Raw genomic sequence first — 25,435 nt, 5'->3', positions numbered from 1 at the left:
CTGCACACCCAACATTGCCTGAGGTCACCACAGCCTTATCAGCAAACAGACTCCAGCTTCACAGTGGGCTCAGGCTTGGTTGGGAGTCAGCAGAGGGAGGGAGGTTTCTGTTCTTACCCACAGCCTCCAAAAGCTACTCTGAAACCACCTGCAGGGGATCCATAGTACTGTGGTGCTCACTAACACCAAAATCACCTTTCTGAAAACCAGCAGCTGTAGAAAACCCCTGTGTGCCATCTTGTGGCCTCTCCCTCATCCCCAGGAGGAGGAGGGCTGTAGAGATTTAGAAATCAGCAGCCCTGACACTGGTTCAAAGCACCCCAAGACCCCACTGGATGTTTCTGCCATATTTCATAATTATGCCAGGCAAGAAATTTACGACTCCAGAAGCCAGAACTTTTCTGACTGGAAAAGCATTAACCCAACAAGGCCAACAACAAATTAGAGTTCTGTGTTTAGTAACTAAATGTCTGCTTTCTAATACCTGTTAGAAGAAAACAGATTACCTCTGGCACACCAAATTTTAACTCTGTCCATGCCGTTCTCTCAGTCTCATACACATATTGGTTTCCTGTAACAAACTGAAACTGCTCCAGCTGGGAGAAAAAGTTTCTCAGGTTGTCAGGACTCCAGGTTCCAAGAATGCTGAAGATGTTTTCTAACATAATATTTGCAGCTATTTTCTTCCCCCTCACCACATCTTTGGTTTGATCCGGAAGTATAGATTTCCAAACGCTTCTCCAAGCAGAAGGCTTTGCACATACAATATCATCATACTGATGCCACTCTAGAATAAGAAACAGAGGTGAGAACACAGGAGAGCAATAATTTCATGAACACATACACATTTGCACATGCCTTCACTCCTTCAGCTGCCCACAGTTATCCCCCTGACCCATTCAGTTTCTTACTTCAGACAGTGCTGTCTAATAAGAACCATGGGAAGTCTGATCACCCCACCAAAAAACACAGATCATCCCAATATGCAGATCCAGTCAGAAAAGCTTACCTCCATTGTTGAGCAGCTCTTGTTTTATAAATAAGCAACGATTCACATATGTGGTTCCTTCTGCTGGGCGCTTGTAAATAAATTCATAGTCCCCTTTACGAGAGCCAACCCAGTATTTGTAAGGAATGAATTTATTCACATGTCCTTTTGCAAGAGTTACAGTGCCTTCAATGAGGTATCCATGTTCTCCTAAATACCTGGGAAAAACAAAACACAGCAAAGGAAGCCAAAGGACATGTCAGCTGATTTATACTTCCTTTTCCACGCATCTCTCCAGATTTATTAGGAATGGTGATTATTATTGCATAATGAAAGTTTCAGAATATCTTCACTATAAAAAAAACCTTTGTAGCAATACATAAATACAGAGCTACAGTCTTATGCATCATTGCCTCCTGTTCTTCAGAGCCAAAACACTCCTGTGTCTCTCTGTGACTCAGGAGGGTACTTACTTGCTGAAGGTCAGCTCACAAATGTTCTTCATGCCTGCAGAGGAAGAAATGCCTTCAGCTTTGATGAATACTTTAAAGGTTTCAGGGTCTGCTTTGAAGTCTTTGGATAATACTGCATGGAAATATACTGTAACTCCATCACTTTGGCTCATAGAACTACAAGAAAGAATTAGAAGTAAATGAGTAAAAGTTCTAATGTATATTTTTAACAAATTTTTTTTTATTAATGGATGCAAGACCAATAAGCTCTGTCAGCAGCTCACTTAAGCTGATTCTAGATAGCAGGTCTAGTGTAAAGCCCAGTGGAAAAAGGAATAACAGGTTCCTAAAGGCAGCATGAAATGCTCTGGCCACATGCAACTGGGCCACTGCATTTGTAATACCAGAGAAATACCTCACCCCCCAGAGTCACCTGAAACGGCCATACCTTGTCCTCTCCCAGCTCACACACATTAAGCAAACAGGTTACACTAAACAAAACAGCTCTTCCCACCCTTAATCTTAAGAGTTACATGTGTGAAGCACATGTTGCTCCTCAGAATAAGAAATGAGGGCAATACTTTTTTTTTTTTACTCATTAGATCCTCAAAAAGGTTCAAGTACCAGGTGTACCATGTTACCCAGTCCATGACCTTGGGCTGCAGCTCCCAGTCCAACAATGGCTCTTTTGTATGAACAGTAATTTCCCTCAGTTTTAAGGCAATTCTATTCCCACATACCCAAGGTACACGCAGACCTAGCCTTAATACTTAAATCCCCTGCTTCAGTCTGGAGTCCTCTAGTCCCCCTCACCCCAGCTCCTGCAAGGGAAGAATGTGGGGGGAGCAGCAGGGGTGATCTCACCTTTCTTTAATCTTATTCACAGGTTGCTGGTTCCTTTGCTGGTGTTTGCCCTTGCCACTCTCTGTTACAGCTGAAGCATCAATCTTTCCAGGAACCTCAGGTCCTTTGGTCCAAGTTGACTCCTCAGTTCCTTGCTGCACTTTCTCACTTGGGGTCCCTGTCTTCTCCTTTGCATCTTCATTCTGCAACAGGGAGACAGACAACACCCACTTCAACATGAGACTCTGGAAGTGTCTCTGCAGAAATAACCAAAATCTCTCCAGATACCTGGGCTTATCCAGAAATCAAAGCACACCAGGCAGCTTCATACTTCTGGACACACTATAGTGCATGACTGAAAGATGAACCCAACCCACACATGCTGGAGAAAAGTCAGGTCAGTAAGCCACAGGTCCCCAGAGGCGAGAGTGTAAAGAAGAAGAAAGATAATTCACAGCAATTTACAGCTTAACAGCTCTGTCCCTGAGTGGGGTTTGGATGTCTACAAAGCACAAATATCTCCTCAGAGAAGATCCAACAGAACCCACTGGAAAAACTGGAGAAGAGACAAGTTCACAGCTTATGTGGGGAACTGAGCAACCACTCAGTGAGAATGCTGGGCTAGAACAAACACCCAGGAGAGCAAAACTCAAAAGAAACACTTGATAGTGTTCCCTCTCCCTTCTCCCCTTGCCCCCAGCCTGGTGGTCTTCAGCTTTACTGACAGAAGAAACAAATCAATCATAAAGGGAAACTTTGTGCATTCAGTCACACACCTACCTTGGAAGCAGAACCATTCACTTTCTGGCTGGTGTCTTCTTTACCTTTCCCAGCCTGTGGGTTGGAGAGTGGAGTCTCTGTGTCTTCACTTCCATTTTCAGCACAAGGAGTTGCAGGTTTACTTTTAGGTGCTCCCATGCCAGGAGACAAACCAGAGGAAATGCTCTCTCTCTCTCCTGGTGAGGCCAGTTTCGTGCTGTTACCTGAGGACTGGGAATCTGCTCTGGTTTCTGGGAGCTGGCCAGCACCAGGGGCACCACTGCCCCCCTCCACATTACTGCTGACTGTTTCTCCACACTCTGTGGTTCTTCCACCCCCCACCTTCTCCTGTGGGGCTGCAGAGCTTGGAGATGGGGCAGCCACAACATCCCTGTTGCTTGGTTTTGATGGGGCCATCACACCTACACTGCTTTGACTGCTTTCTGTAACCACTTCCAGAGGTCCAGTTTCCTTTCCCATGGGACACAACACACCATTGCTTCCATCTGTGCCTCCACTGTCACCTACAAGTACATCAGCAGCCAGTTGGGATATTTCACTGCCTGGGGACTGTTTTTCTTGTGGAACACCACATGTATCAGGCAATTCTGTGGTGTCAGCTGGTTCTGAGTTTAGAGGAGTCAAAGAGTCCTTCTGCCCAGAGCAGGAAAGACCCTGCTTTGCTTTCTTCTTCTTCTTCTTCTATTAAAAAAACAAAACCACACAAAAAACAATCAAACAAAAAAAAAAAAAAAAAAAAAAAAAACAACCACAAAAAAACAGTATCTGTTTATTCATTTGTCACTTCTGTGTCACTTCCTCCACTGCAGCTAGTATCAACATCTTCCTGCTACCCTGGGTTAATGGAGTACAATCAGGAAGAGAAGGAACAAAACCAGCTACTATCTTCTAGAGCTTGAACTTTTAATATTCAAGACTTTCTGAGCAGCACCACAGAGCAGTGCTGAGCATGATGCTCCCTAACAAGATCAGATCTATTACTGAGCTGCATTCTGCACTGTGTCCCCCCAGCACAGGTACTGTTAGGAGCACCTGCACTGGTCAGCACACCAGCAGCTGCAACACCTCCTGCAAGCAAACACATCCTCAGTTTGCTGAGGAACACTGGCAGCAGCCAGATCCTGGATTCAGATCCTTATCCTCTTCCGTGTCTTCTGAGAATCCCCAGCCATGCTCTGAGGTGCAGACTCTGAGCCCTCACTTGGAGATGTTACACCATCCAGCAGCAACGCTTTCTCCTCAGTGCCAGAAGAGGAAGGAGGGCCAGCAGCTCTGCCTTCTGCTGTGGACTCTAAGGTATTGATCAGAGCTCCTACATTCTCCACCAGCAATCCTCTCACCTTCTCCTTCTCCTCCTCTTGCTCCTTTGTTTCCGTGGCACAAGGCCCATCACCTCCCCCTTCTATCCCATCTCCTCCAGGCTCCGCTCCTGTTTCAGGGACTGAAGCAAGCTCCACCTCTCTTCTTCCTGCAGGGGAGGCAAAGGTTAATTGTTAAATGAGGCAAAGAAGGAAACATTTCTCAGCTGTTGGTGAGCAACCAGGGGCCATCCAAACAACATGTATCAGCTGAACACACAGGAGCCACTTGTTTTTCTCTATTCAACTCCTCCCACTAGCAAGGACACCATCCTCCCTAGCACAGCCTCCTTTCCTTGCCAAGGCCCTGGCAACCAGCAGCAGAATAATTAAGATAAGAAATTACTGTATTGAGGTATTAATCTGTCCCTATCCTACCTCCAGCTAACGTGCTACTGGCTGAAGCTGCAGGCACAGTGAACCACAAAATGCTCACAGACCCCTGGGATGTGTGGTGACAGCACATGGGCAAACCTCAGCTTTCACAGCCTGCTGGCTCCCTGACTCCCTTTTTATCTTCAACACTTTTATCCCGTCCTTAAAGCCCATAGAAAGTCAGCTCAATGTGTTCCATGGGCTCTTCAGTGCTGCCACTACCCCAGTTTTGAGAGAAAAATCTTTTAACCTCCAGGTGGAGATCAGCCAACATTGAGACACTGATTTCCTCTGGGTATTTTTGAGAGTAGTAGCACAAAAATCATGCTGAAGGTAGCGACAGCCCCTTTCAGTACTACAGCCCATAGGCAGCACCAAATTTAATGACAGTGAGTTGTTTTGTACACAGAGAAGGCACCCTTTGCAATATTGCTTCACATTCAATTTACTACCATGCCATTATCTGAAAAGTTTAAACTCTTCCCTGAGCTTTTTCTGAACTCCCTTGTTCCCCAGACAGAGAGCATATTTACCTGGTAAAAGCTGCAACTCTTTCCACTACCTTTAATCATTGCCAGAAGCAGGCATAAAGCTTTTGGACCACTAGAAAAAGATGTTTTAGATGTTTTTCATATGGTATTCAAGAGCTGGAGATCTAGGTTTGTTACCTTGCCCTTCTGCAGAGGGATTTGCTAAGAATTACTCTTACAGCAGGCTGAGCCTGGTTTAGTGTATTATTTTAGGATCCTACTTCTTCATATCAACAAACCAAAAGCAATTCTGGTGGCCCTGGTCATTCTCTATTTAAGCCAATAAATGATTAGGAACTATTGTCCCCAGTGTAACTGCGTTGTGCACTTGATTCCTACTGTCACAGAGGCAGAATTCATGTGTTGTCAAATGCAAATTCAGGGAACGAACTCTAAACCTGACGACCTGGAGATCGGAAATTCAGACTCAAGCAGATTCAAGCGGTGTTTGAAACACAGCACTCTGTAAAATGGCACCAGTTCAGCAGCAAAACAGAAACGAGTTCAACGGAGGAGATCGGAGCGCGGAGAATGCACGTGGGAGGCGTCAGCCATGGGCTCGCTCCCCCTCACCTGTCGGGGGGGGGACACCAGAGCCAGAGGACACCCACAGCCCCCCGCACGCTGTCCCCAGCTCCTACCTGAGTCCGGGTCCCCAGTGCTGGGAGCCGGGGGGGCCCCACATCTGCTGCAAGGACCCGGAGAGCCATCCCCAGAAACCAAGTGGCACCTGCAGCTCTCCATCTTCCCCAGACACGGACTCTGCGATGAGCTTTTCAGAGCCACGGAGGGGGGAGAAAAGGATGGAGCAGAAAGAGAATACAAATATTAACGTGGAAGAACGAACTTTTTGTCACATCACCTTCCTTCCAGCTTCAGGTTTATTTTCAGGACACGCGGGAGCAGCCACAGGGGCTTGGGGAGGCAGAAAGCACGCAAAGGCTTTAACATAGTTACAAATAAGAATAACCACTCCACTCTTCGCAGAGACCTCTGCAAATTAAACACATTTGGGAACGTACCATGCCCAGCGGAGCAGAACGAGGGCGGCGGGGCCCTGAGGCGGGCTGAGCCATATCCCGCCCGGTACGGCGGGCTGGGCGGCCTCACTGACAGGCCCCGCCCGCCCCCTGCTTCCGGGGCCTGCAGGGCGCTGCTCCCGACAGGCAGGCCGGGAGCCCCGGGGGAGCCCCGGGGGAGCCCCGGGAGCCATCCTGGAGCCCCGAGAAAGGGCGGAGGCCGCAGCCCCGCCCTCACCTGCACCGCCCGGGGCGGAGGCGGGGCTGACCCTTGGGCGGAGCCCGTATGCAAATGAGACTCCGATCCCTCCCCGCGGATTGGTGGCGGCTCCAGCCTCCCCCGGGGATATATGCAAATGAGCAGGGTGGATGAGCCAATGGCGTGGCGAAGGGCAGGAGGAATGCAAATGTCCCGTTATTTGGGGGCGGGGCTGTCCCTGGGTCGCGGCCTCGGCAGGGGGGGCACTGAGGGAACTGGGGGGCTCCGCGGGGCGCACCGAGGCGGGGGGGGGCACGGCCGGGAGCACGGCGGGGAGCATCGGGCCCACCAAGGCGTAGGGGTGTCCCAGGTGCGCGGGAAGGAGAGAGGAGGACGGTGCGCAGCGGATGGCCGGACGCACCGGGGAATCGGGGCGCACTTGGGGGATCCGGGGGATCGGGGAGCACCGGGGGGCTGCAATGTGGGCGGAGTCGCAGCACACCGCCCTTCTCGTACCGGAGTTCTCCGCAAGCCCAGGCCCAGTGCCCCGGCCCACCCCGCACCGCAGCCCCCCTCGCCGTCCCCGGTAACGCAACTCACCGCCGGCCTGGGGACTGACCCAGCAGGGACTGACCCAGCAGCTCCCGTTCCGCTTTCTCCCGCACAGAGAAGTTTCGTTTTCCCACCGAGCCGCCAAGTTTCGTTTCTGGGACAGCCCCGCCACCACCCCCCGCACGGCCCCGGCCAATCCCACCGCACCGGGGCGGGCAGCAGCCGTGGCCGCCTTCCCCCGGGCGGCTCCCAACGGGGTCCCACCCCCCATCGCTGCTGTAGTTGGGGGCCTTTGTCTGAAGGAAAATGTTCCCCGGGACACGATCGTTCGTTTCCTGTTCCCATCTGATCTCTGGGCTGCTGTGGTAACACGGGCGGGTCATACACAGGTTCTTCAGGCTGATGGCGCAGGGCTCTGTCAGCGCCGGGGGTGCCCATTGGGTTGTTTCACCCTTCTGTGAAATGCGTGTGCCCCCCCGAGACAGTGCAAGGGTGCGGGACGGGGTCAGAAAGTGGGGACCGAGCTAGAGATGGGCTCCCAGCAGACCTGCCCTTCGCTAGTGCTCACACTGTGTACACACAACGAGCCCCTTTCACCCCACACCTCTCTCTTGCCCAACTCCTGCTGCTCCAGCATCCCCCGTTACCTGAGCCTGCTCCCGCGCCGTCCCGCGGAGCTCCTCCGGGTGTCCCGAGCAGTCCCTCCTTGTCTGGAGAGACAGACGGATGGGCACAGAGGGACAGACGGACGAGCAGAGACGGCTCGTGTGCTCTTCCAAGTCTGCAAACCCGGCCACACCTCAGGCAGGACGAGCACTGAGCCTCGGGGCACCCTCAGTTTGGTTTCATTTTCATTTCCCCGATCTGCTCAGCAGTGCCCAGAAGTTTAATTTTTCCTTCCCACATAAAAGGCAGAAGCTTTCCCCAAAGGAAGGCAGAGACCAAGCTAATCCATTTGCAAATGCTGCTTTATTATACCCTTCTTCCAGAGGTGTCAGCTAAGGACATTCCAGGGGAGCAGCTTTCTCCTGAACCCTGCTCTGCCCAACTATTGCTTTTTGCACCCATTTCACAGCAAGGCCAGCACAAGCTGTTGTCACTGTTACTGTCCCCTCGGAGGTCTGGCACGAGTCAGGCGAGGGGCTGCACCCATGGGAGCACAGCCCAGCCCTGCCTGTTGGCAGCGTTTGGCAGAACACCCCACAAACCCAGAGGCATCAGCGAGGAGCAAAATCACTGCTGTTTCCCATCTCCCAGGTCACTGTTACACGAGATGGAACCCAGCTTTCCTGGAGATGGCTGACCATCTGCCTGATGATGGGAATTCCTTGGCTTGCTTTGCTTTTTTTTTTACTGATTAAACCATCTTTATCACACCCCACAAGGTTTCTTTTCCAGTTCTCTCCCCCATCCTGTCAGGGAGGAGGTGGCTGCGTGGGGCTCAGTTACCAGCTGGGATTAAATCTCCACAGTCCTTTTAGGTGCCCAGTGTGTGGGGCTCAAAGGGTTTGAGACAACAACAGATTTGATTGGAATGTGCTGGATTGAACTTAGAGCTGATATTGCTGTGCACTGATAATCAGCAGGTCCTTGTCCTTGCCATGGGGCTTGCTTGTTTTGCAGTGGATGAGAGTCTACTGCTCATCAGTGTCTGCTTTTTGCTTTAGCTGCTCGCTGGGCTGCTGCATTGCTTATCACCTGAGCCTGCTGTGCCTGGGAACGTTTTGATAACAGCAATGGTGATGGCCTGGGCACCACTGCTGGCTCTGCCCTGCTGTGCTGGACAGGTTGGAACTCAGGTGTGACTTTGAGTCGAAGGGTCTGTGACCTGATGATGACACCACGGAGACGAGCCAGCCAGGAGAGCCATGAGAAGATCTCAGGCAGCTCCTCAACTCACTGGATGAATCCTGTGGGCAGCACTGAGCTCTGGCTGGTGCTGGTGAAGGGGGCTGCCCTGCCACCCCCCAGTTCCGCTGCTCCAGCCTGCTCTGAGAGAGGAAGGGGAGAAGCAGGATGGAGTTAAGCCAAGGCTCACCACAACCTCCCCAAGGCTGGGGTGCCCCTGCTCTCTGGAGGGACTCCTGCCTTCCTGGGAGCCAGACTCCTGCAGCCATCCCACCCTTCCACACACTGCACCTTTGGGATGGATGAAGATCAGACCACCTGGATCCTCTTCCAGAGTCCCCTCAGCAGCACCTTGGGGGACCCCAGCCCCAGGAAAGCACCCAGGGCACCTCAGAGCTCACCTGCCTCCTCCCGTCTGGAGAAATGCTGGAATCCTTCTAGGTCTGCAGAGAGCAGGACTTGGAGAACAGGATCCTAAGAGCAGAGAAACCTGCTGCTGGTCCCTTCCCATCTCTCAGGGGTATGAGCTCCCCACCCATCCCAGAGCAGAGGATGCCACCCTTCCCCACTGTAGCTGGGCTCAGGTGCTGCAGCCTCCACCTCTTTGGGATGAAGGCACTTGAGCTGATGGAGGTGCTACCAGAACAGAGGTGGCAGCATGTTCACAGCAGCTGCCAGAGGCTGGCACAGGCCAGGTGGGCTGAGCCCACGGGCACGGAGCCTGGGGAGCAGAGCTTAGGCCTGGCATGGGCAGAGGCAGCAGGATGGGCATGGAGCTGACTGAGGCTGTGACCCATGTACCTGCAGGCTGCAGAAGATCAGTGAGAGGCCGTGGTTGTGCAGCTCCTGCAGCAGCTCTGCCAGCCCCACCACCACCGTGTAATCGATGCTGCTGATGTGGCAACAGTCAAGGATGATGGAGCGTGGTGGAGATGGTGCTAGAAGAAAAGCACAGGTCATGTCCCTGATGAATCCAGGCATAACTAGCTCAGGGGACACAGCCCTGAGAAGCAGAGCCATGTCTGGAAGGGATTAGACAGTTTTGGGAGAGCACCAGTGAGTGGTTCTCACTGCAGGGAAGCTGTGCTGGCTCTGCCTGCACCACAGCCAGCAGGGCTGTGACACTTGTCATCCCCCAAGAAGTGATCCAGGTGGGCACCGCGGTAGAGCAGGGTCCCCAGGCCAAGCTGGGGGTCGGGGAGCACTGTACCTGCTAGGGCATGGCTGCATATGATGTCCTGGAGGCACCTGATGGCTGGGAAGTGCAGGCTGCTCCTGGGCTGCACCAGGAGCACATCCCCCTCTGACACCTGCACAGGACCCCAGAGAAGGGGTACAAGTCACAGGGAGCTCAGGGTTGTGACCTTCCCCAGGCAAAGGACAAATGTCCTGGCTGCAGGGGGGCTCGAGGTAGCCCCCATCCCTCAGGGGATCCCCCCCTCCTGCACACCCCCCAGCATCAGCAGGAACAGGGACAGAGAGATAGTGATTTTGTCTGGTCCTGGCACATCCAAGGGGAGGTATGAAGCCCACCTTTATTGAGGGCCTGGCGATGGAGTAGAGGAGAAGAATCCCTGAGACCAGCATCCCAGCCAAGATGCCATACTGGACCTCCCAGAAACAGAGCAGGAACGTCACGCAGAGGGGCACGAGGTCCAGCCCTGCAAGAGATGTGACCCAGGCTCAGCTGCTATTTGTCCCTGTGCCACAGGGCCCTCCAGGGCAGTGCCTGCTCTGCCTGCAGAGCTGGGTTGCACGAGGGATCAACCACCCCGGCTCATGCCCTCACTCTTAACCCTCCAGAGTGTCCTGAAGATCTCAGCATCAAACATGGGGACCACAGCTGAGATGATGATGGCGGCCAGCGCTGCTTTGGGGATGTAGTAGAAGGGGGAGGTGAGATACGCCAGTGAGAGCAGGACCAGGGCACCTGCAGGAGATGGGGAGAGCCTCAGCTGTGGGGCCCTGACACCCAGGGTGCCCGAGGGGAGCAGGTGCTGGGCACAGGGCTCTGGAGAGCAGTTCATGGGGGGGGTCGGGGACTCTACCTGTGACCAACCCTCCTGCAGGGGTGCAGACGCCCGACTGTGCATTCACTGCTGTCCTGAAATGCAGAGCCAACACGCTGTCCCAGGCCGTACTGGGGCTGGCAGGGCTGGCAGCTACCCCAACCCGCTGCCCAGAGACCCCCAACCCACCCAGGGAAACCACCAACCCCATCAGACCCCACCGGGAAGAAACACAAACAAGCCCACGGCTCCCAGCCTGCAGCGGGACAGCACACGAGAAGGGGGGTGTTGCAAACACTTTAAAAATACAAAATATGTCTCTTGAATCAATTTTTTTTTCTTCCTGCTCTTTTTGCAACATCCTGTCAATTAACATATCTTTACCTCACCATATGCCTGACAGACACCTAAAAGATAAGAATGCTTATCAGGTCGCCTCCTGGGGTATGGTGGAGACAAAGACAATGAAATTAGCAGGACACCAAAAGACTAAAAGATAAGGATGACTCATCTCCGGGAAGTCTGTGTGTATCAGTGACTTATGAGGGGTCTCTTTTTTGCTGTATAAAAAACCCCAGGAGAAAAGGAGAAGTTGTAGTTTTTCCTCTAGACCCCCCTTCTCTCGCTACTTCGGCTTCAGGTACGGAACAGCAACAGCGGAAGAACGGAGAAGCGGAGAACACCAAAAAAGCAGGAGTGACAAGCAGGAGTGACAGATCCACCAGGCTCCACACAACCTTTTGTCCCCTTGTCACACAGCCCCAGTGAGCATCCTGCAGCGGGGGCTCTGCTCCTCCTCCTGCTACCCACCGTCCAAAGCTGCCTGTGATGGGGTACGATGAGACGAAGGAGCCCAGGATGTTGGCAAAGCCTGGAGTGAGGAAGGAGAGGGGCTGAGAATGCAGCAGTTATGGGAGGCACCACCCCGGGGCTGTGAGATGGGTCTGTTCCCCTCTTGTCACTTCCTCCATCCCTGGGCTGATACCCAGGGCCAGATCAGAGCCCATCCAGCTGTCTGAGGTGGGCTCAGGCTTCTCTGGACATTGCTAAGCTGTGAGAAGGGCTGGGGGTGCACCAGGAGAGATGAGAATGGTAAAATTTGGAAGAGGTAGTACTGCTGAGATTCCCTGGTAGCTCAGGGGCTGTAGAACACACAGTGGTGCTTGGGACAGATCCCCACCCTCTGCCCCTCTGCTCCAAGCAGCCTCTTACCCATTGCCAGCAGCTCCTGGTTGGGGTCAATCCTGTAATTGTTCTGCGAGGCTGGAAGGAGACAAGTGGAATCACCCTGAGCTTCCCACAGGCATGGCACACAATGCACACAGAGCCATGGGACCCCATCCTGGCACACCCCCAGCCCAGCACCCCCAGGCAGCCCAAGACAATGCTCAGCTCCAGCCCTGCACAACACAGGACCCTCCACACTCCCCAATCAGACACGGGGCATCTGCCTGACCAGGGAGGGGTTGGCAGCACCCGGTGGGACCCATCCACCCAGCTCACACTATGAACCAGGCAGCCCAGTCCTTCCCACTGCCCCCATGGGAACATCCCCAGCAACCCAAGCCCCCTGAAGAGCCCCCACCCTGAGGGCACAGCCGTACCAAAAGCTTTGGCAATCACAACAGTCTCCAGCAGACCCATGAGTGGGACCACGGCCAGCCCGACCCCCATGTCCTAGGAGCAAGGGACAGGGTCAGCGCTGCCACCAAGGGACAAAGGTCACCCCACAGCATGGGGAGACGGCAGCCCACGGGGAGCCTATCACCCACCACCCAGCCTGGCACCCACCTCCACCATGGTCTCGAAGGGGACGGTGCCGTTGGGTGCAGCCAGGGAGAAGCGGGGCAGCCGGAATGGGGGGAGGCCCTGGGGGACACTGCCGGTGAGCGTCAGAGGCTGGGAGCCCATCACCTGGAAGGAGTAAGCAACCAGGCCAGCAAACAGGACCACCAGGGCATTGCGTGCTGCAGGGAGAGAGCAACCATGAAAACCTGCCCAGAGCCCAGGGTGGTGGGAGGACTGGCAGGAGGTGGGCACACAGGCTGCCGAGGCTCTTCCAAGCCTTAGGAAGGGACATGCGCAGCTGCAGGACTATCCTGGGGGCTTTGTCCTCCACACCTCCAGGTTTCAGCTTCTGCAGACCTGGGCTTCACCAGGTTCAGGCTGTCTCTTCCCTGTCCTGAAGAGACAAGATCCCTGGAAGGACAATCACAGGAGGGGAGAGGGCAGGGGATGGCCAACACACCTGTGGCAGTGGTCCAGACGATCAGGTAGCTGACCCGGGCAGCCAGTGGGTCAGCAGAGGCAGCTCGGGGCAAGTGGCTCTTCATGGCCCGGAGCCCCGCCAGTGCAGCCAGGCAGGACAGCCCCAGGACAGCATCCCCAGCCCTGCAACAGGCTCATCAGTGCCAGCACAAACACCCTGCAGGGCACAGGCATTGCTCGCCCAAAACCCCATGGGAGGAAGACTGTGTGCCCAGGCAGGCGTGGTGGCTGGCGGGGACGAGGGAGGAAGGGGTGTCCCGAAGTCGGTGGTGTGATGCTAAAGGGTTTGTGGATTCTTTATAAAGAGGGAAGGAGGTCCCCTGCAACAGAAGGTTCCGTGCAGTGGTATCAGCCTCCTCCCCCTCGTGCTGCTGCCCCTCACAGTCCAGCCACGCATCACTGTGTGTGAACTCCAGACTGCAGCACCAAACCTGTGCAGCTAACAGAAGTAGGCAGGGGAGCACAGGGCTACCTGACCTCCCTCTTGGTTGTCAAAAACTGGAGGAGGACTTAGGGCAAAGTCAGTCTCCAGGGTGTACCTGTGGGCTGGCAACCCCCTGGTGTACCTAAATAGGAGCAGAGAATAGAGGCATCCCCCTCCCCTCCCCTTTAGCAGCTTGACAGCCTGTGTGCTTCCTTATCTTCAAATTTCCTGCTCAAATGGAAATGGCTGGGAACAAGCACTTGTGTCACAGCAGTGGGAAGGGACCACGAAATCGGTCCAAGGTGTGACCAAAGAGATGGGGAGTGAAGCAGCAGAGCCTGAGCCCCCACAGCTGCAGGGGTCAGAAGAGTGCAGGCACAGGGATGGTGCTGACCTGGTCTCCCCGATCCTCCGCAGCATTTCATACACCTGCAGGAAAAACTGCCGAGGGATCCCCTGCAGCCCCAGGATGTTCTGTGCAGGAAGAAAAGCCCTCAGGGGTTCAGTTTGCAGCCCCAGCTCTATTGTCCCTGCCAGGAACAGCAGCAGGGCCCAGCACCCTGACCACAGCCATTAGCCAACACCATCCCGCTGGTTCCTCACCCAACCTGACACCACCTCCCAGAGCCTCTGATTTTGGTTAACCACAAAGGAAGCACTGCAGTTCCACAAGAGCTGGAGGGCCACAGGTTCCCGAGAGGCCAGAGAAGGACTGGCAGAGCTGCAGTCCCACCGTGTTGAGAGAATCACCCAGCACCTCCCACAAGGGTCCAAATCAAATGTCCTGTTTGACTGCTGCCCTGAATGCCACAAGCTGCTTGCAGGCAGTGGGTGTGTTCAGCTCAGTCTGCTCTGAACAGAGCACCCTAGGACCTACTACAACTGCTGGGAGGGTGCATTGGGTGGTCTGGGGCTCCTTCCTCTCACACTGAGCACATCACCCAGCCCAGTACTAAACATCCCAGCTCCAGCAGGAATCAGGCAAGGCATCTGGTGCACAGCAGGACCCCCTACCTTGACCTGGTTGAAGCTAATGGTGATGGATGCAGCCGATGTAAACCCTTTAATAACTGGGCAAGAAATGAAGTCCAGAAGGAAACCTGCAGGGGATGGGTAGCAGTAAGCACCCTGCTGTCCCCGATGGGGAGCACAGGGTGTCTGTGTGCACACAGAGCTGCCACAAGCATTAGCAGGACAGTCCCAGTGCCTGGGAGAGCACAGAGGACGGGGTGAGGGGGACAACCACAGGATTTACAGCGATATCCTAAAAATATAACAGGGCATGGCAACAGCTTCTCACCGAGGTGCAGGAGCCCCATGGCCAGCTGGATGCAGCCGGAAAGGAAGGTGAGCAGGACGGCATAGACAGGCTCATGGAAGGTATAGGAGGAGACAAGCAGTGACATGATGGCTGTGGGACCCAGCGTCACGTCCTTGGCAGTGCCCAGGAAGCAGTAGACAAAGCAGCCCATGAAGGAAGAGTAGAGACCGTACTGCACGGGGACAAAAGGAGCAGTGGCACAAGGCTGGGAGCCGGGGGATGCTAAGCCCCTCCAGGGCGAAGAGAGCTGGGCTGCCCTCGAGCCCCCCCCAGCATACGTCCTCCGTGGCATCCTGCCCCCGAAAATGGGCGACTGCCCAGCACCAGCCGCCCGTTCAGGCCGCCGGTGTCCCCGGCCGCAGGGCACCGTCACCCACCTGTGGAGGCAGCCCGGCCACCTCGGCGTACGCCAGGGCCTGCGGCACGACGGTGAGCCCCACGATCAGGCCGGCCATCAGGTCGAGCTGCAGCCAGGCCAGGGAATAGCGCGGGAGCCAGCGCAGAACCGGCAGCCTCCGCCGCACCTCCGGGCACCGGCAGCTCCGCCCGCACTCCCGGGCACCCGGCATTGCCGGGCCGGCGTCCCCCGGTGCCGGTCCTGGCACTCCGCGGGGTACGGAGCTCCCGGGGCTGTCACCGGGCGGAGCGCTTCGGGCACCCGTGGCGCCGGGGGTCGGCTCGGTCGGGGCGAACCCGCACCCCCGTTCCCTGCCACACAGCCGACGGCTCCGCCCGGGCCGGATCTGAGCGCCGGGGCCGCCTCATGTGACCGGGGCAGAGGAGGAGCCGGGGCGGCCGGAGCAGTCGCCGAGCCCAGCCGCCGCCCAGCCGGGGTCGTTGCCGGTGCCATTGGCGGTGTCGCTGCCATGCGAACCTGGGTGCTGTTGCTGCTGCTGGGCGCTCTCCGGACCGGAGAGGCCGCGGCCCGGAACCGCAATGTGCTGCTGCTTCTGGGTGAGTGCGGCCGCCAGCCCCGCTGAGTCCCGGAACCGGTTTTGGTCCCGCGCCCGTCGCCCCCGAACCGGGGATCAGCCCTGCGGTGGGGTACCCCTGCACCGAGACTGTCCCCGGGAGTCTTGCTGCATCCCCTCTGCTGCGACCGGCACCGCAGCACCGGCCCCAGCCCGGGTCATCCCCCAGCCCATCGATGCTTCCGGTGTCATTAGTGTCCTGCGCCAGGCTGGGGACACGCCGGGGGTCCGGCCCGGTGCTGTAGGGCTCAGCCCTTACTCCTCCCGCTGCAGCAGACGACGGTGGCTTTGAGAGCGGCGCCTACAACAACTCGGCCATCCGGACACCCAACCTGGACGCGCTGGCCCGGCGCAGCCTGCTCTTCCAGAACGCCTTCACCTCCGTCAGCAGCTGCTCCCCGAGCCGGGCCAGCATCCTCACCGGCTTACCCCAGGTGGGGGCACAGGCACACGCCAGGGTGGGGGCTGCCAGTCCACGGGGGGGTGGCGGGGCAATCGGGGTTGACCGTGGCATCCTTGCAGCATGGTGACAGGACCTGGCAACTCCCCATGTCCCCTGTCCCTCTCTCTCTCCTGCCCCCCGGACCCACATCTCAGGCTGCTGCTCAGCCTCGCAGCCGCCCTCCCCCCAGGTGCTCGGCCGGGCTTGTTCCAGGGCCAGGCTGGCAGGCACCGGCTGACACTGCCGTGTTCCCTGGCCTGCAGCACCAAAATGGGATGTACGGTCTGCACCAGGACGTGCACCACTTCAACTCCTTCGACAGCGTGCGGAGCCTGCCCCGGCTGCTCAGCCGAGCGCACATCCGGACAGGTAGGGAGCCAGGGCTGGGAATTCCCCTCCTGGGACTGAACCCTATCAGGAGAGAGTTTGGCTGCTGACCTTGCCTGTGAGCTAGAGAGCACTGGCTGGACCCTGAGTCCTACCCCCCGCTGCTCCTGGCACACAGCTGGTCTGCCTTGTTGCAGGGATAATTGGGAAGAAGCACGTTGGGCCTGAAGCTGTCTACCCCTTCGACTTTGCCTACACAGAGGAGAACAGTTCGGTCATGCAGGTTGGAAGAAACATCACCCGGATCAAAGAGCTCGTCAGGCAGTTCCTGCAGGGCCAGGACGAAAGGTGAGAAGGACCCTGAACCCCTGGAACAGGCTGTGAGGGGGCACAGAAAGGAGAGGGGGCTTCAGGAAGATGTGTTTCCTTGTCCCATTTGGTCAAAAATAGGAAGGGACCCCTTGTCTCTGGGTCATCCAGAAGCCCAGATTAGGTAGGAGTCCTCCTGCTGGCCTCAGCTCACACCTGCACAGTCCAGGAAAGGTCTCAGGGGACACGGGTAGTCCTTTGCTACACCACCTCCACCTTCTCCATCTCTAGGCCTTTCTTCCTCTATGTCGCTTTCCACGACCCCCACCGCTGCGGACACTCCCAGCCCCAATATGGGACTTTTTGTGAGAAATTTGGCAATGGAGAGAGTGGCATGGGCTGGATCCCTGACTGGAAGCCACAGCTCTACCACCCAGAGGAAGTGCAGGTGGGAGACTGTGTGGGGCTATCTGGGGCTGTGCAGGGCCATAGGGAGGCTGCAGGTGACAGCATCCTCCACCGGAGCCCAGGCAGCTGCAGGCTGTTCCCACCTTGGTCACTGCCATCAGCATTATGGGTGAGAGCTGATGAAGGCCATCTCTGGTGTACCCACAGTTTCCTTCCTGTGGCTGCCACGTGCCACTTTCCTGTTCTCTGTGTAGGTCCCCCCCTTTGTTCCAGACACACCAGCTGCCCGGGAAGACCTGGCAGCCCAGTACACAACCATCGGGCGCATGGACCAAGGTAGGAGCTGTGGGGACCAGGCTGGTGCCAGTGAGCCCTGCAGTCCCTCCTGCCCCCCCTCAGCTCTGCCCCTCCATCTGCAGGGATCGGGCTGGTCCTGGAGGAGCTGCATCAGGCTGGCTTCCACAACAGCACCCTGGTGATCTACACCTCTGACAATGGCATCCCCTTCCCCAGCGGCAGGACCAACCTCTACCGCTCAGGCACCGCTGAGCCACTGCTGATCTCCTCCCCCGAGCACACTGCACGCTGGGGACAGGCCACCCAGGCCTTCACCACCCTGCTGGGTAGGAGCTTGTGTCTCCAAGTGGGAGAAGAGGCATGCAGAATTCCCCCCATCCTCCCCATGCCAAAACCCAGGGTCCTGTCCTGGAGGACAGGCTGCAGCCCTCAGCATTGGCACTGCCAGCCCTGGGAATGGAGAGGAGGAACAATGGAGCAGCAGGGTCCCCTGCAGGGACATCATCCTGGGGCTCAGCTCTGCAGCTCACCCCAGGATGACCTGCTGCAGCAGACCCTAGGGACCTTTCTGCCCCGCTTGGTTGTGCTTCCTCCCATGGACACCAGCCCCTCTTCTCCCTCTTCTCTTCCGCTCCAGATCTGACACCAACCATTTTGGACTGGTTCTCCATCCCCTACCCTCATTACAGCATCTTTGGCAAAAAGCAGGTTCAGCTCACTGGGAAGTCTCTCCTGCCAGCACTGGAGTCAGAGCAGCCCTGGGCCACTGCCTTCAGCAGCCAGAGCCACCACGAGGTGACCATGTACTACCCCATGCGAGCCATCCAGCACCAGCAGTTCCGCCTCATTCACAACCTCAACTACAAGATGCCCTTTCCCATCGACCAGGACTTCTACATCTCACCCACTTTCCAAGACCTGCTCAACCGCACCAGGGCTGGGCAGCCAACCCACTGGAACAAGACCCTGCACCAGTACTACTACAGGGACCGCTGGGAGCTCTTTGACTGCAGCCATGACCCCACTGAGAGCCAGAACCTGGCCCACGACGCCCGCTACGCCACCGTTTTCCAGCTGCTTCGCTCGCAGCTCTTGAAGTGGCAGTGGGACACGGGTGACCCCTGGGTCTGTGCCCCCGATGCTGTCCTGGAGGAGAAACTGAGCCCCCAGTGCCAGCCACTGTACAATGAGTTGTGAGCCCCAGCTCTGCCTGGTGTCCCCCACTGCCATGGGACGTGTCCCTGAGGCTCCGACATCAGAGTAGGATGCCAGCTGGGCCAGTCCCGTATCCCTGGGTGACACTGGGACCTCAGGACAGAGGGGACAAGAGGCTCCACAGCACGACAGGGGCTGGGAAAGGAGGTGGGGAAAATGGAGCGAATCCTGAAAGAGTGCAGGTGGTCCTGGGGAGGAAAGGCTGAGGCAGGGCCCAGCAACGTGTTTCAGGGCAGGGAGCTGCAGAGAGCGGCACGGACACAACCTGCTCCCAGCAAGCACAGACTGTATTCACAGCACTGCTTCCCTCTCCCCCAAAACCACAGCCAGGAACTCCCCGCAGTCCCTCCAGAGGTCACTGGTCAGGCACATTAACAGGTTTGCTATCTCTCAAGGCACTTTGGATCCTTTTTATCCTGGAGGAGATGAAGGTTTCCTCATCCCCGGGGGTTGTGCAGCCACCCCCTGATGCAAGTCCAGTGCTCAGATCTCCAACTAACTCACACTGGCATGAAGGGAAACCAAAGCCCAGGAGCTGCAGGGGGTGGGATGAGCAGCAGCAGCTCCTGTTCTATGAGGGCTGGGATGGATTCAGCCCCAGAGCTGGGGGGAGCAGCACTGCCTCTCCCCGCCGAGCAGCACAGGCTCAGGACCAAGAGATCACAAACTGCTCCCACATTGGCAGTGACATGGGGACTTGCAGCACCTGAGGGGGAGATGGAAGGGTCAGCACAGCAAGAAGCAGCCAGGATGGGGTGTCCTGCCCCCCTGGGGTGCACAGAGCCACAGCCCAGCACAGCCACACTCCCACAGATCCCCCAGGAAGGGAACCCACAGTAGACAGCCCCAGGAGAAGAGCCATGCCACTGCTTCTTGACCTACACATCACCACACATCCTTTCCATCCTCCAGCTCCCCATTCTCACCCCCTTGCACAGCCTAATCCTGCCCCAGCCTCAGTGCAGTGATTCAGCCCATGCTGAGCAGCCCTTTACACTCCTTGGTGCCAGCAAAGCAGGTGCCATGCCATTGCTGGGGCCAGACCCTGCCAGCCCCTTGGCTGAGCCCCAAATTCTTCCCAGCAACTTCCCAACACTACTGCCCCCTCCCACAGGGGGCCAAGCACTTACCTGGGTGTCACTGCGGTAGGAGAAGTTGCCCACGATGGCACCGTTGGCCAGGACTTGCCGGGGAGGGCTGGTGACACCCAGCACGGTCACAGCCTCCAGCAGGACCCCATCCAGGTGGGTGCTCGCCCGCAGGAGCTGGCTGAGCACGGTGCCCTGTGGAGACAGGGGGGCTGTCACCCCGTGCCTCTGGGTCCCAGACACTCCACACCCACACGGGGATTCCTGATGTGACCATCCATCCCACGGCCATGCATGCCCCAGGACCACCAGGACCTGCACATGGCTGCAAACCCCCATGTCCAGATACCCCCCACCAGCACCACTCCCTGCTCACTCACCTGGCTGGCCAGGAAAAGGACCTCGGTGTAGTCCCCATTCTCAAAGGTCTGCCAGCTCTCCCCATCATCCCAGAACAGTTCCCCTCTGGCAAAGCCATCCGGTGTCAGTGCCACCACCAGGGCCATGCCCCTCTGGCGGGACTCAGCAGTGCTGAATGCAGGCTCCTGAGGTGAGGGATTGGGTACAGCTCTGGTGCTGCTGGAGCCCCTTCTCCCAGCACAGCTGGGTGCTCAGGCTCATGGCTGGTTGGGCGATGTCCAGCTTGCCTGTGTTGCCCCGCTTGTCCCTGACCCATGTGTGGGCAGGGGCTGGCCAGGCAGGTCACCACGGCATGGAGGGGACTCACCTGCAGGGGCAGGATGTGCCCAGCACGGACATGGACGTTAATGGTGTCCAGGGGGGCTGACAGGAGGATCCACTGCCCTTTGCTGTGGATGGTGGAGTCCTAAAGTACAACAAAAAGAGAAAAGAGCAGATGTCGGGGGCCATGTGCCCAAGGGGGTCCCAGCCCAGTGCCGTGACCCTCAAACAGCCAAGAGCAAAGGCAGGTGAGGCACAAGGGCTGAGCACAGCCCTGACGGGCTGGTCCCTGTGGTGGAGCACAGGGACACATGCAGGGCCCCACCATGAAGACCCCACACAGCCCCCCAGGAGCGCTGCAGCACGGCAGGGGTGCACCCACCCCCATGAGGCTGTACCACGTCCCTGCTGGGAAGTAGCCGCTGACTTTGGTGACTCCTGGCTCCAGCACAGGTGTGATGAGCAGTCCCCCACCCCACAGGAGCTGGCGGTCCACGGTCCAGGTGTTGGGGTCCTTGGGGAACCTGTGGAGGGAAGTGGGGAGCAGTGATCGCAAGGGTAAGCACTTGTGTGGGACTGAGCATCCCCCTAGCTCCACCTGGGGCCCCTCGCAGCTCCCAGGAGGCCCCACACCCACCTCCCACCTGGGACGAGCCCATGTCAGGCCTAGTTTGCCCACGACTCACTCGAGGAAGAGGGGCCGGGCCACTGTCTCTCCAGCAGAGTGAGCCCGGTGGAAGAGGGTGTAGAGGAAGGGCAGGAGGGAGTAGCGGAGACGGAGGGCATCCCTCATGGCAGCCTGGGCAGCCGGGCTGAAGGCGTACGGCTCCTGTGGCTGCAGGGGAGAGCCCGGAGGGGGATGCTCAGGCAGCGCGGGGAGGAGAGGTGGTGCCTCTGAGGAGTACTGCGTGGACTTCTGCCACCAGCCCAGCACCCATGGCACAGGCAGGCAGGGCACTCCCGCACAGCACTCCCTGCCCAGCGGGGCGAGGGCTCTGGGTGCTCACCCGTGCACCGTGGTCGTTGTGGTTCCTCATGAAGGGGTAGAAGGCACCCAGCTGGGTCCAGCGCACGCACAGCTCCTCGGTCGTGTCGCCCGCGAAGCCGCAGATGTCAGCGCCCACCAGCGGCACCCCGAAGAGGTTAAAGAGAAGGATCTCTGCGGAGGGGACACAGAGGGCATCGGGCGCTGTGGTGTTGCGGACACGGAGCTCACAGAGAAGACCCCGGCTGTGGGGCAGGCACTGAGGGACAAGTGGGGGTGGACGCAGCCCCAGCACCCTGCAGCCTACCTGGTACAGAGTAATAGAGCTGCTCCCAGTCACTGCCGACGTCCCCTGTCCAGTGCCCTGCGTAGCGCCCAAGCCCCGCGAACGTGGAGCGGGAGATGACAAAGGGACGCTTGCCCCGGACCCTCAGCAGTGCACTGCGGGCAGGATGGGGTTAGCTCAGCACCAAGTGGCTGGGGAGGGGGGTCAGACCCCCACCAGCAGCTCCTGACAGAAGCACAGAGCTGGCTCACAGTGGAGGTGACATGGGACAGTGGGATGTCCCCTGGGATGTGCCCCAGGCTTACTTGTGGGAGGCGATGGCCTCGGTCAGCCCATACAGGCTGTGCAGGTTGTAGTGGGAAGACAGGAACTGCTGGCTGGAGGCACAGATGGTCCCCGCTTGGAGGCGTCCCCCAAAAACACCTGCATGGGAGAGGGGGTGACAAGGGCGAGCTCGGAGCATGCTTGGAAGGGACTGGAACATTCCCTCAACTCCTCCCAGAGCTCCCTACACCCCCGGGCAGAAGCTGGTACACACTCTGTACCTGGCACGTAGGGGGGCTGCTCCAAGCTGTTGGTGGGGCAGCCGTGCTGGGAGCCCTCCACAAAGTTTGATGGCTCATTCATGTCCTGGGGAGGGAAGGGAATGGGAGGGAATGGATGCACTCACTGCAGGTGCAGGGCAGGAGATGGGGAGCTGCATCTGACAGCTCTGCTGGGGCCACTCACAATCCACATGCCATCGAAGGGCACTTGGTCATGGAAATCCTTCACCATGTCGTGCCACCACTCGTGAGTCTCTGGGTTGGTGAAGTCAGGGAATGCAGTGGGACCTGGCCACACCTTCAGGAAGGAGGCAGCAATGGGAAAAGTCCTGCGGTCCCTGACCCACTGCTCCTTAGCCATCCCCTGGGGGTGTCCCTGTGGTACTAGGGTCCCCTTCAATCCCCCTCCTATGGGGACCGGAGCTGCTCCCTGCACACACCTTCCCAATCAGGGGCTGCCCCGTGGCGTTTCGGATGAACACTCCTCGTTTCAGTCCCTCGTCATAGGGTTTGTAGGTGCCAGGAGGCCCTGAGCTGCTGATCCCAGGATCCTGGCAGGGCACAAAGCCAGAGCTTCACCAGCAAGAACAGCCTCCCCTGCCATCCCTGTGGAAGTTCCATCACAGCCCGTGGGGACAGCTGGAAACCCCAGTGCCAGCCCACCCATGCCGAAGCGCTGGCAGGGCCAGGGGTGTCACTCACCACAATCATGATGTACCTCAGCCCATGGCGGTGGAAATCCTGCACCATCTCTGGGTAGTCCTTAAAGGTTTTCTTGTTGAAGGTGAAATCCCTCTTGCCATCTGTGTAATCCAGGTCATTCCACTGCACATCCTGCAGATGGTGGCACTGGTGCTCAGGGAGGAGCAGGGACCCCTGCACACTGCCACCAGACCCCACCCCATGGGGGCTCCCTGTCAGGCCCCATGGGTCCTTTCAGGCAGAGGCTCTGGGGAGCAGCTGAGACCTACCAGGGGGAAGCGGGCTGCTGTCATGTTGGCCACGACCTGCCGGGTGATGTCAGTGGAGGAGTAGCCCCAGCGGCAAAGGTGGAAGCCCAGGCCCCAGTATGGAGGCATGAAGGGGAACCCTGGAAGCCAGGAGGGTGGGTGCTGGCCAGGCGGGTGCAGGGATGGCCAAGCATCACAGTCCCCCATAGCCCTACTGCACAACACCAGCCCTACCAAAGCACTTAGAGCATAAACCCATCCCAGGAGCCCCTGTGCCCCCCACAGGCTCGTACCAACAACATCCAGGTACTGCCGGACCACGCTCTTGGGGTCAGGACCCAGGAAGATGTAGAAGTCCAGGATCCCACCTGTTGTACGCCAGGTCAGGGCTGGGCTGGGCTGCAGGAGCACGTCTGAGGATGTACAACACCAGAGGAACACATTGAGGACAGGGACAGTGGCCAAGCCCATGCCTGGCACCTCCACGGGACTCACCCATTGCATTGCTGTTCAGCAAGAAGACGCCATGAGCCAACCCACTGTCCTCCATCACCAGGTAGAAAGGGTGGGAGCCATAGAGGTTGACCTGGGGCTGGAGCAGGGCACAGTGCAGTGCTGGTGATGGTCTGCCAGAGACCTTGGCACAGCACCCACCTGCCTGCCCCTTACCAGTGGCCAGGGGCACCGTCATTGACACCTCACCCCAGCCCCAGCCAAGACACAAGAGGCTGTGGGGCCACCCTTGCAAGCAGAGATGAGCCTTCTCCCTTCCCCTCTGCCCTGCCACATACCGCGGGCGCCATGTCCCGATTCCACAGGGTCACCCTGGTCCACGCTGTGTCGAGGACCAGAGGGGTCAGGTGCTCCCCCAGCCCAGAAATGAACCGGGAAGGCAAGGAGGTGGAGATCTGCAGGAACTGGTCTGCGAAGAAGAGGGGCGCGACGGTGGTGTTCAGCCTGCCGGAGAGAAAGGGAGACTCGGGCAAACTGCCCCGGCGGGGAGGAGGTACCGGGCTGGGGACCGCCAACACTGCGGAGGGACAGGGATGCTCGTCACCACGGAAAAAGAAACCAGGTCTCGACTGAGCTCTGGGATTCCTGCTTCCCTTCCGAGCCACGGAACAGCAGAGGGGGCGGAAGCAGAGCCACCAGTGTCCCTGCCACCTCCCTGCTCCCATCCCGCGCATCGCTGGGGCCGGTGTCAGGTCCCGCTTCCAGACCGAACCCCTTGGCGCAGGCGAGGGGAGGACAGGCACTCACAGGACCTGCCCGTCGCTCTGCCGGTAGACGACGAGGCCGAAGGGGTCGGCGTTGAGCTTCAGCCCGTAGAGCTCGGCGGCGGCCCGGCCGCTCCCCCGCGGCGTGGCCAGGGGCACCTCGTAGCGCTGCCGGGCCGGGTCCCGCAGCTGCGGGGCAGAGAGAGGGAGGGGAGGTCGGCAGGGAGCGGACCGGGAGCCGGACCGGGAGCGGGACCGGGGCTGGGGTCGGTCCGCACCGTGAAGTGCAGGCGGGTGGGGGTCTCCAGCGCCAGGTCCAGCCGCAGGCAGCCCACGTCCTCCGGCAGGAAGCTGGTGACGACGCGGCGGAGCCAGGCGGTGTAGCCGCTGGCCGTGGCCGTCAGGTTCTCCGCCCGGTAGCTGCGGTAGCCACGGGGGAAGAAGCACCAGGGTGGGCCGGGGCCGGAGCCGGGGCCGGGGCGGTAGCAGCAGCCCCGCTCCTCGCAGTCTGCCCGCGACAGGAGCCGCTCGGGGCCGCAGTCGAAGCGGTCTCCCGGGGACACCTCGCAGGCGGTCCCGGTGCTGCCCGCCGCGGCGGGGACCAACAGCGCCAGCAGCGCGGCCACTGCCACCCGCGGGCCCGGCATGGCCCGGCCTCCCGGAGCAGGCCGAGGGGCGGGCCCGGCACCGCTGCCTTCCCTTTCCCTTCCCCTTCCCGGAGCCGGCCCGGCCCCGCCGCCGCTCGGGT

General features: G+C 58.3%; 4 protein-coding genes across 6 annotated transcripts in view; 1 reads left to right on the top strand and 3 right to left on the bottom strand.

The window, feature by feature from the left end:
* RNF213 (ring finger protein 213) overlaps window positions 1–7,894 on the bottom strand; it is a 46,622-nt gene extending 38,728 nt beyond the window's left edge. For 2 of the 3 annotated variants that reach the window (XM_071764674.1, XM_071764675.1), the window contains exons 1-5: window positions 3,064–3,657; window positions 2,305–2,486; window positions 1,462–1,617; window positions 1,010–1,206; window positions 507–787 (exon numbers count right to left, since the gene is read on the bottom strand). In XM_071764674.1, coding sequence (XP_071620775.1) covers window positions 507–787; window positions 1,010–1,206; window positions 1,462–1,617; window positions 2,305–2,486; window positions 3,064–3,522 — 1,275 coding nt within the window. In that variant the 5' untranslated portion in view covers window positions 3,523–3,657. Of the gene's footprint in view, window positions 1–506; window positions 788–1,009; window positions 1,207–1,461; window positions 1,618–2,304; window positions 2,487–3,063; window positions 3,746–4,203; window positions 4,532–5,967; window positions 6,099–7,743 lie in introns of those variants that run through there. The other variant, XM_071764676.1, reaches the window with a different exon arrangement.
* A 152-nt stretch (window positions 7,895–8,046) lies between these two features.
* On the bottom strand, window positions 8,047–16,451 carry SLC26A11 (solute carrier family 26 member 11). The gene is made up of 16 exons (XM_071764636.1): window positions 16,243–16,451; window positions 15,808–16,000; window positions 15,344–15,596; window positions 14,660–14,745; window positions 14,040–14,119; window positions 13,202–13,344; window positions 12,745–12,920; window positions 12,558–12,630; window positions 12,166–12,216; window positions 11,764–11,824; window positions 10,993–11,048; window positions 10,734–10,874; window positions 10,478–10,605; window positions 10,155–10,254; window positions 9,346–9,418; window positions 8,047–9,082 (listed from the first exon to the last, which is right to left on the bottom strand). The coding sequence occupies exons 1-16, from the start codon at window positions 16,449–16,451 to the stop codon at window positions 8,791–8,793; spliced, it is 2,115 nt and encodes a 704-aa protein (XP_071620737.1). The 3' UTR covers window positions 8,047–8,790.
* SGSH (N-sulfoglucosamine sulfohydrolase) lies at window positions 15,238–19,329 on the top strand. Its single transcript, XM_071764683.1, has 8 exons — window positions 15,238–15,920; window positions 16,211–16,371; window positions 16,643–16,748; window positions 16,904–17,054; window positions 17,307–17,463; window positions 17,678–17,759; window positions 17,843–18,046; window positions 18,358–19,329. Exons 1-8 carry the CDS (start codon window positions 15,272–15,274, stop codon window positions 18,915–18,917), a joined length of 2,070 nt encoding a protein of 689 aa, XP_071620784.1. The 5' UTR covers window positions 15,238–15,271; the 3' UTR covers window positions 18,918–19,329.
* GAA (alpha glucosidase) lies at window positions 19,205–25,383 on the bottom strand. The gene is made up of 19 exons (XM_071764678.1): window positions 24,966–25,383; window positions 24,731–24,876; window positions 24,262–24,427; window positions 23,966–24,062; window positions 23,764–23,883; window positions 23,492–23,610; window positions 23,223–23,354; window positions 22,961–23,071; window positions 22,705–22,818; window positions 22,521–22,605; window positions 22,281–22,398; window positions 21,997–22,130; window positions 21,712–21,863; window positions 21,391–21,539; window positions 21,087–21,228; window positions 20,751–20,849; window positions 20,404–20,568; window positions 20,066–20,218; window positions 19,205–19,641 (listed from the first exon to the last, which is right to left on the bottom strand). Exons 1-19 carry the CDS (start codon window positions 25,332–25,334, stop codon window positions 19,582–19,584), a joined length of 2,631 nt encoding a protein of 876 aa, XP_071620779.1. The 5' UTR covers window positions 25,335–25,383; the 3' UTR covers window positions 19,205–19,581.
* Between the last annotated feature and the right edge of the window lie 52 nt (window positions 25,384–25,435).

The sequence above is a fragment of the Heliangelus exortis genome, chromosome 20 (assembly GCF_036169615.1).
Source record: "Heliangelus exortis chromosome 20, bHelExo1.hap1, whole genome shotgun sequence".
In the NCBI taxonomy this organism is placed as follows: domain Eukaryota; kingdom Metazoa; phylum Chordata; class Aves; order Apodiformes; family Trochilidae; genus Heliangelus; species Heliangelus exortis.
Note: the sequence above shows the minus strand (reverse complement) of the source record. Positions and strands in the feature narration are given on the sequence as shown.

What these genes read in the sequence shown, in the direction of transcription:
- SGSH (XM_071764683.1), top strand. Translation starts at nt 15,272, where the DNA reads ATGGGCGACTGCCCAGCACCAGCCGCCCGTTCAGGCCGCCGGTGTCCC. An exon ending in TCCTCACCGGCTTACCCCAG is followed by an intron (nt 16,372 to 16,642) that starts GTGGGGGCACAG and finishes CCTGGCCTGCAG; the next exon opens with CACCAAAATGGGATGTACGG. An exon ending in GGCCTTCACCACCCTGCTGG is followed by an intron (nt 18,047 to 18,357) that starts GTAGGAGCTTGT and finishes CTTCCGCTCCAG; the next exon opens with ATCTGACACCAACCATTTTG.
- SLC26A11 (XM_071764636.1), bottom strand. Translation starts at nt 16,451, where the DNA reads ATGCCACGGTCAACCCCGATTGCCCCGCCACCCCCCCGTGGACTGGCA. An exon ending in CCAGGAGCTGCTGGCAATGG is followed by an intron (nt 11,825 to 12,165) that starts GTAAGAGGCTGC and finishes TCCTCACTCCAG; the next exon opens with GCTTTGCCAACATCCTGGGC. An exon ending in CTCCAGACGGGAGGAGGCAG is followed by an intron (nt 9,083 to 9,345) that starts GTGAGCTCTGAG and finishes CTCTCAGAGCAG; the next exon opens with GCTGGAGCAGCGGAACTGGG.
- GAA (XM_071764678.1), bottom strand. Translation starts at nt 25,334, where the DNA reads ATGCCGGGCCCGCGGGTGGCAGTGGCCGCGCTGCTGGCGCTGTTGGTC. An exon ending in CCTTCGATGGCATGTGGATT is followed by an intron (nt 22,606 to 22,704) that starts GTGAGTGGCCCC and finishes TTCCCTCCCCAG; the next exon opens with GACATGAATGAGCCATCAAA. An exon ending in GCAGCCCCCCTACGTGCCAG is followed by an intron (nt 22,399 to 22,520) that starts GTACAGAGTGTG and finishes TCTCCCATGCAG; the next exon opens with GTGTTTTTGGGGGACGCCTC.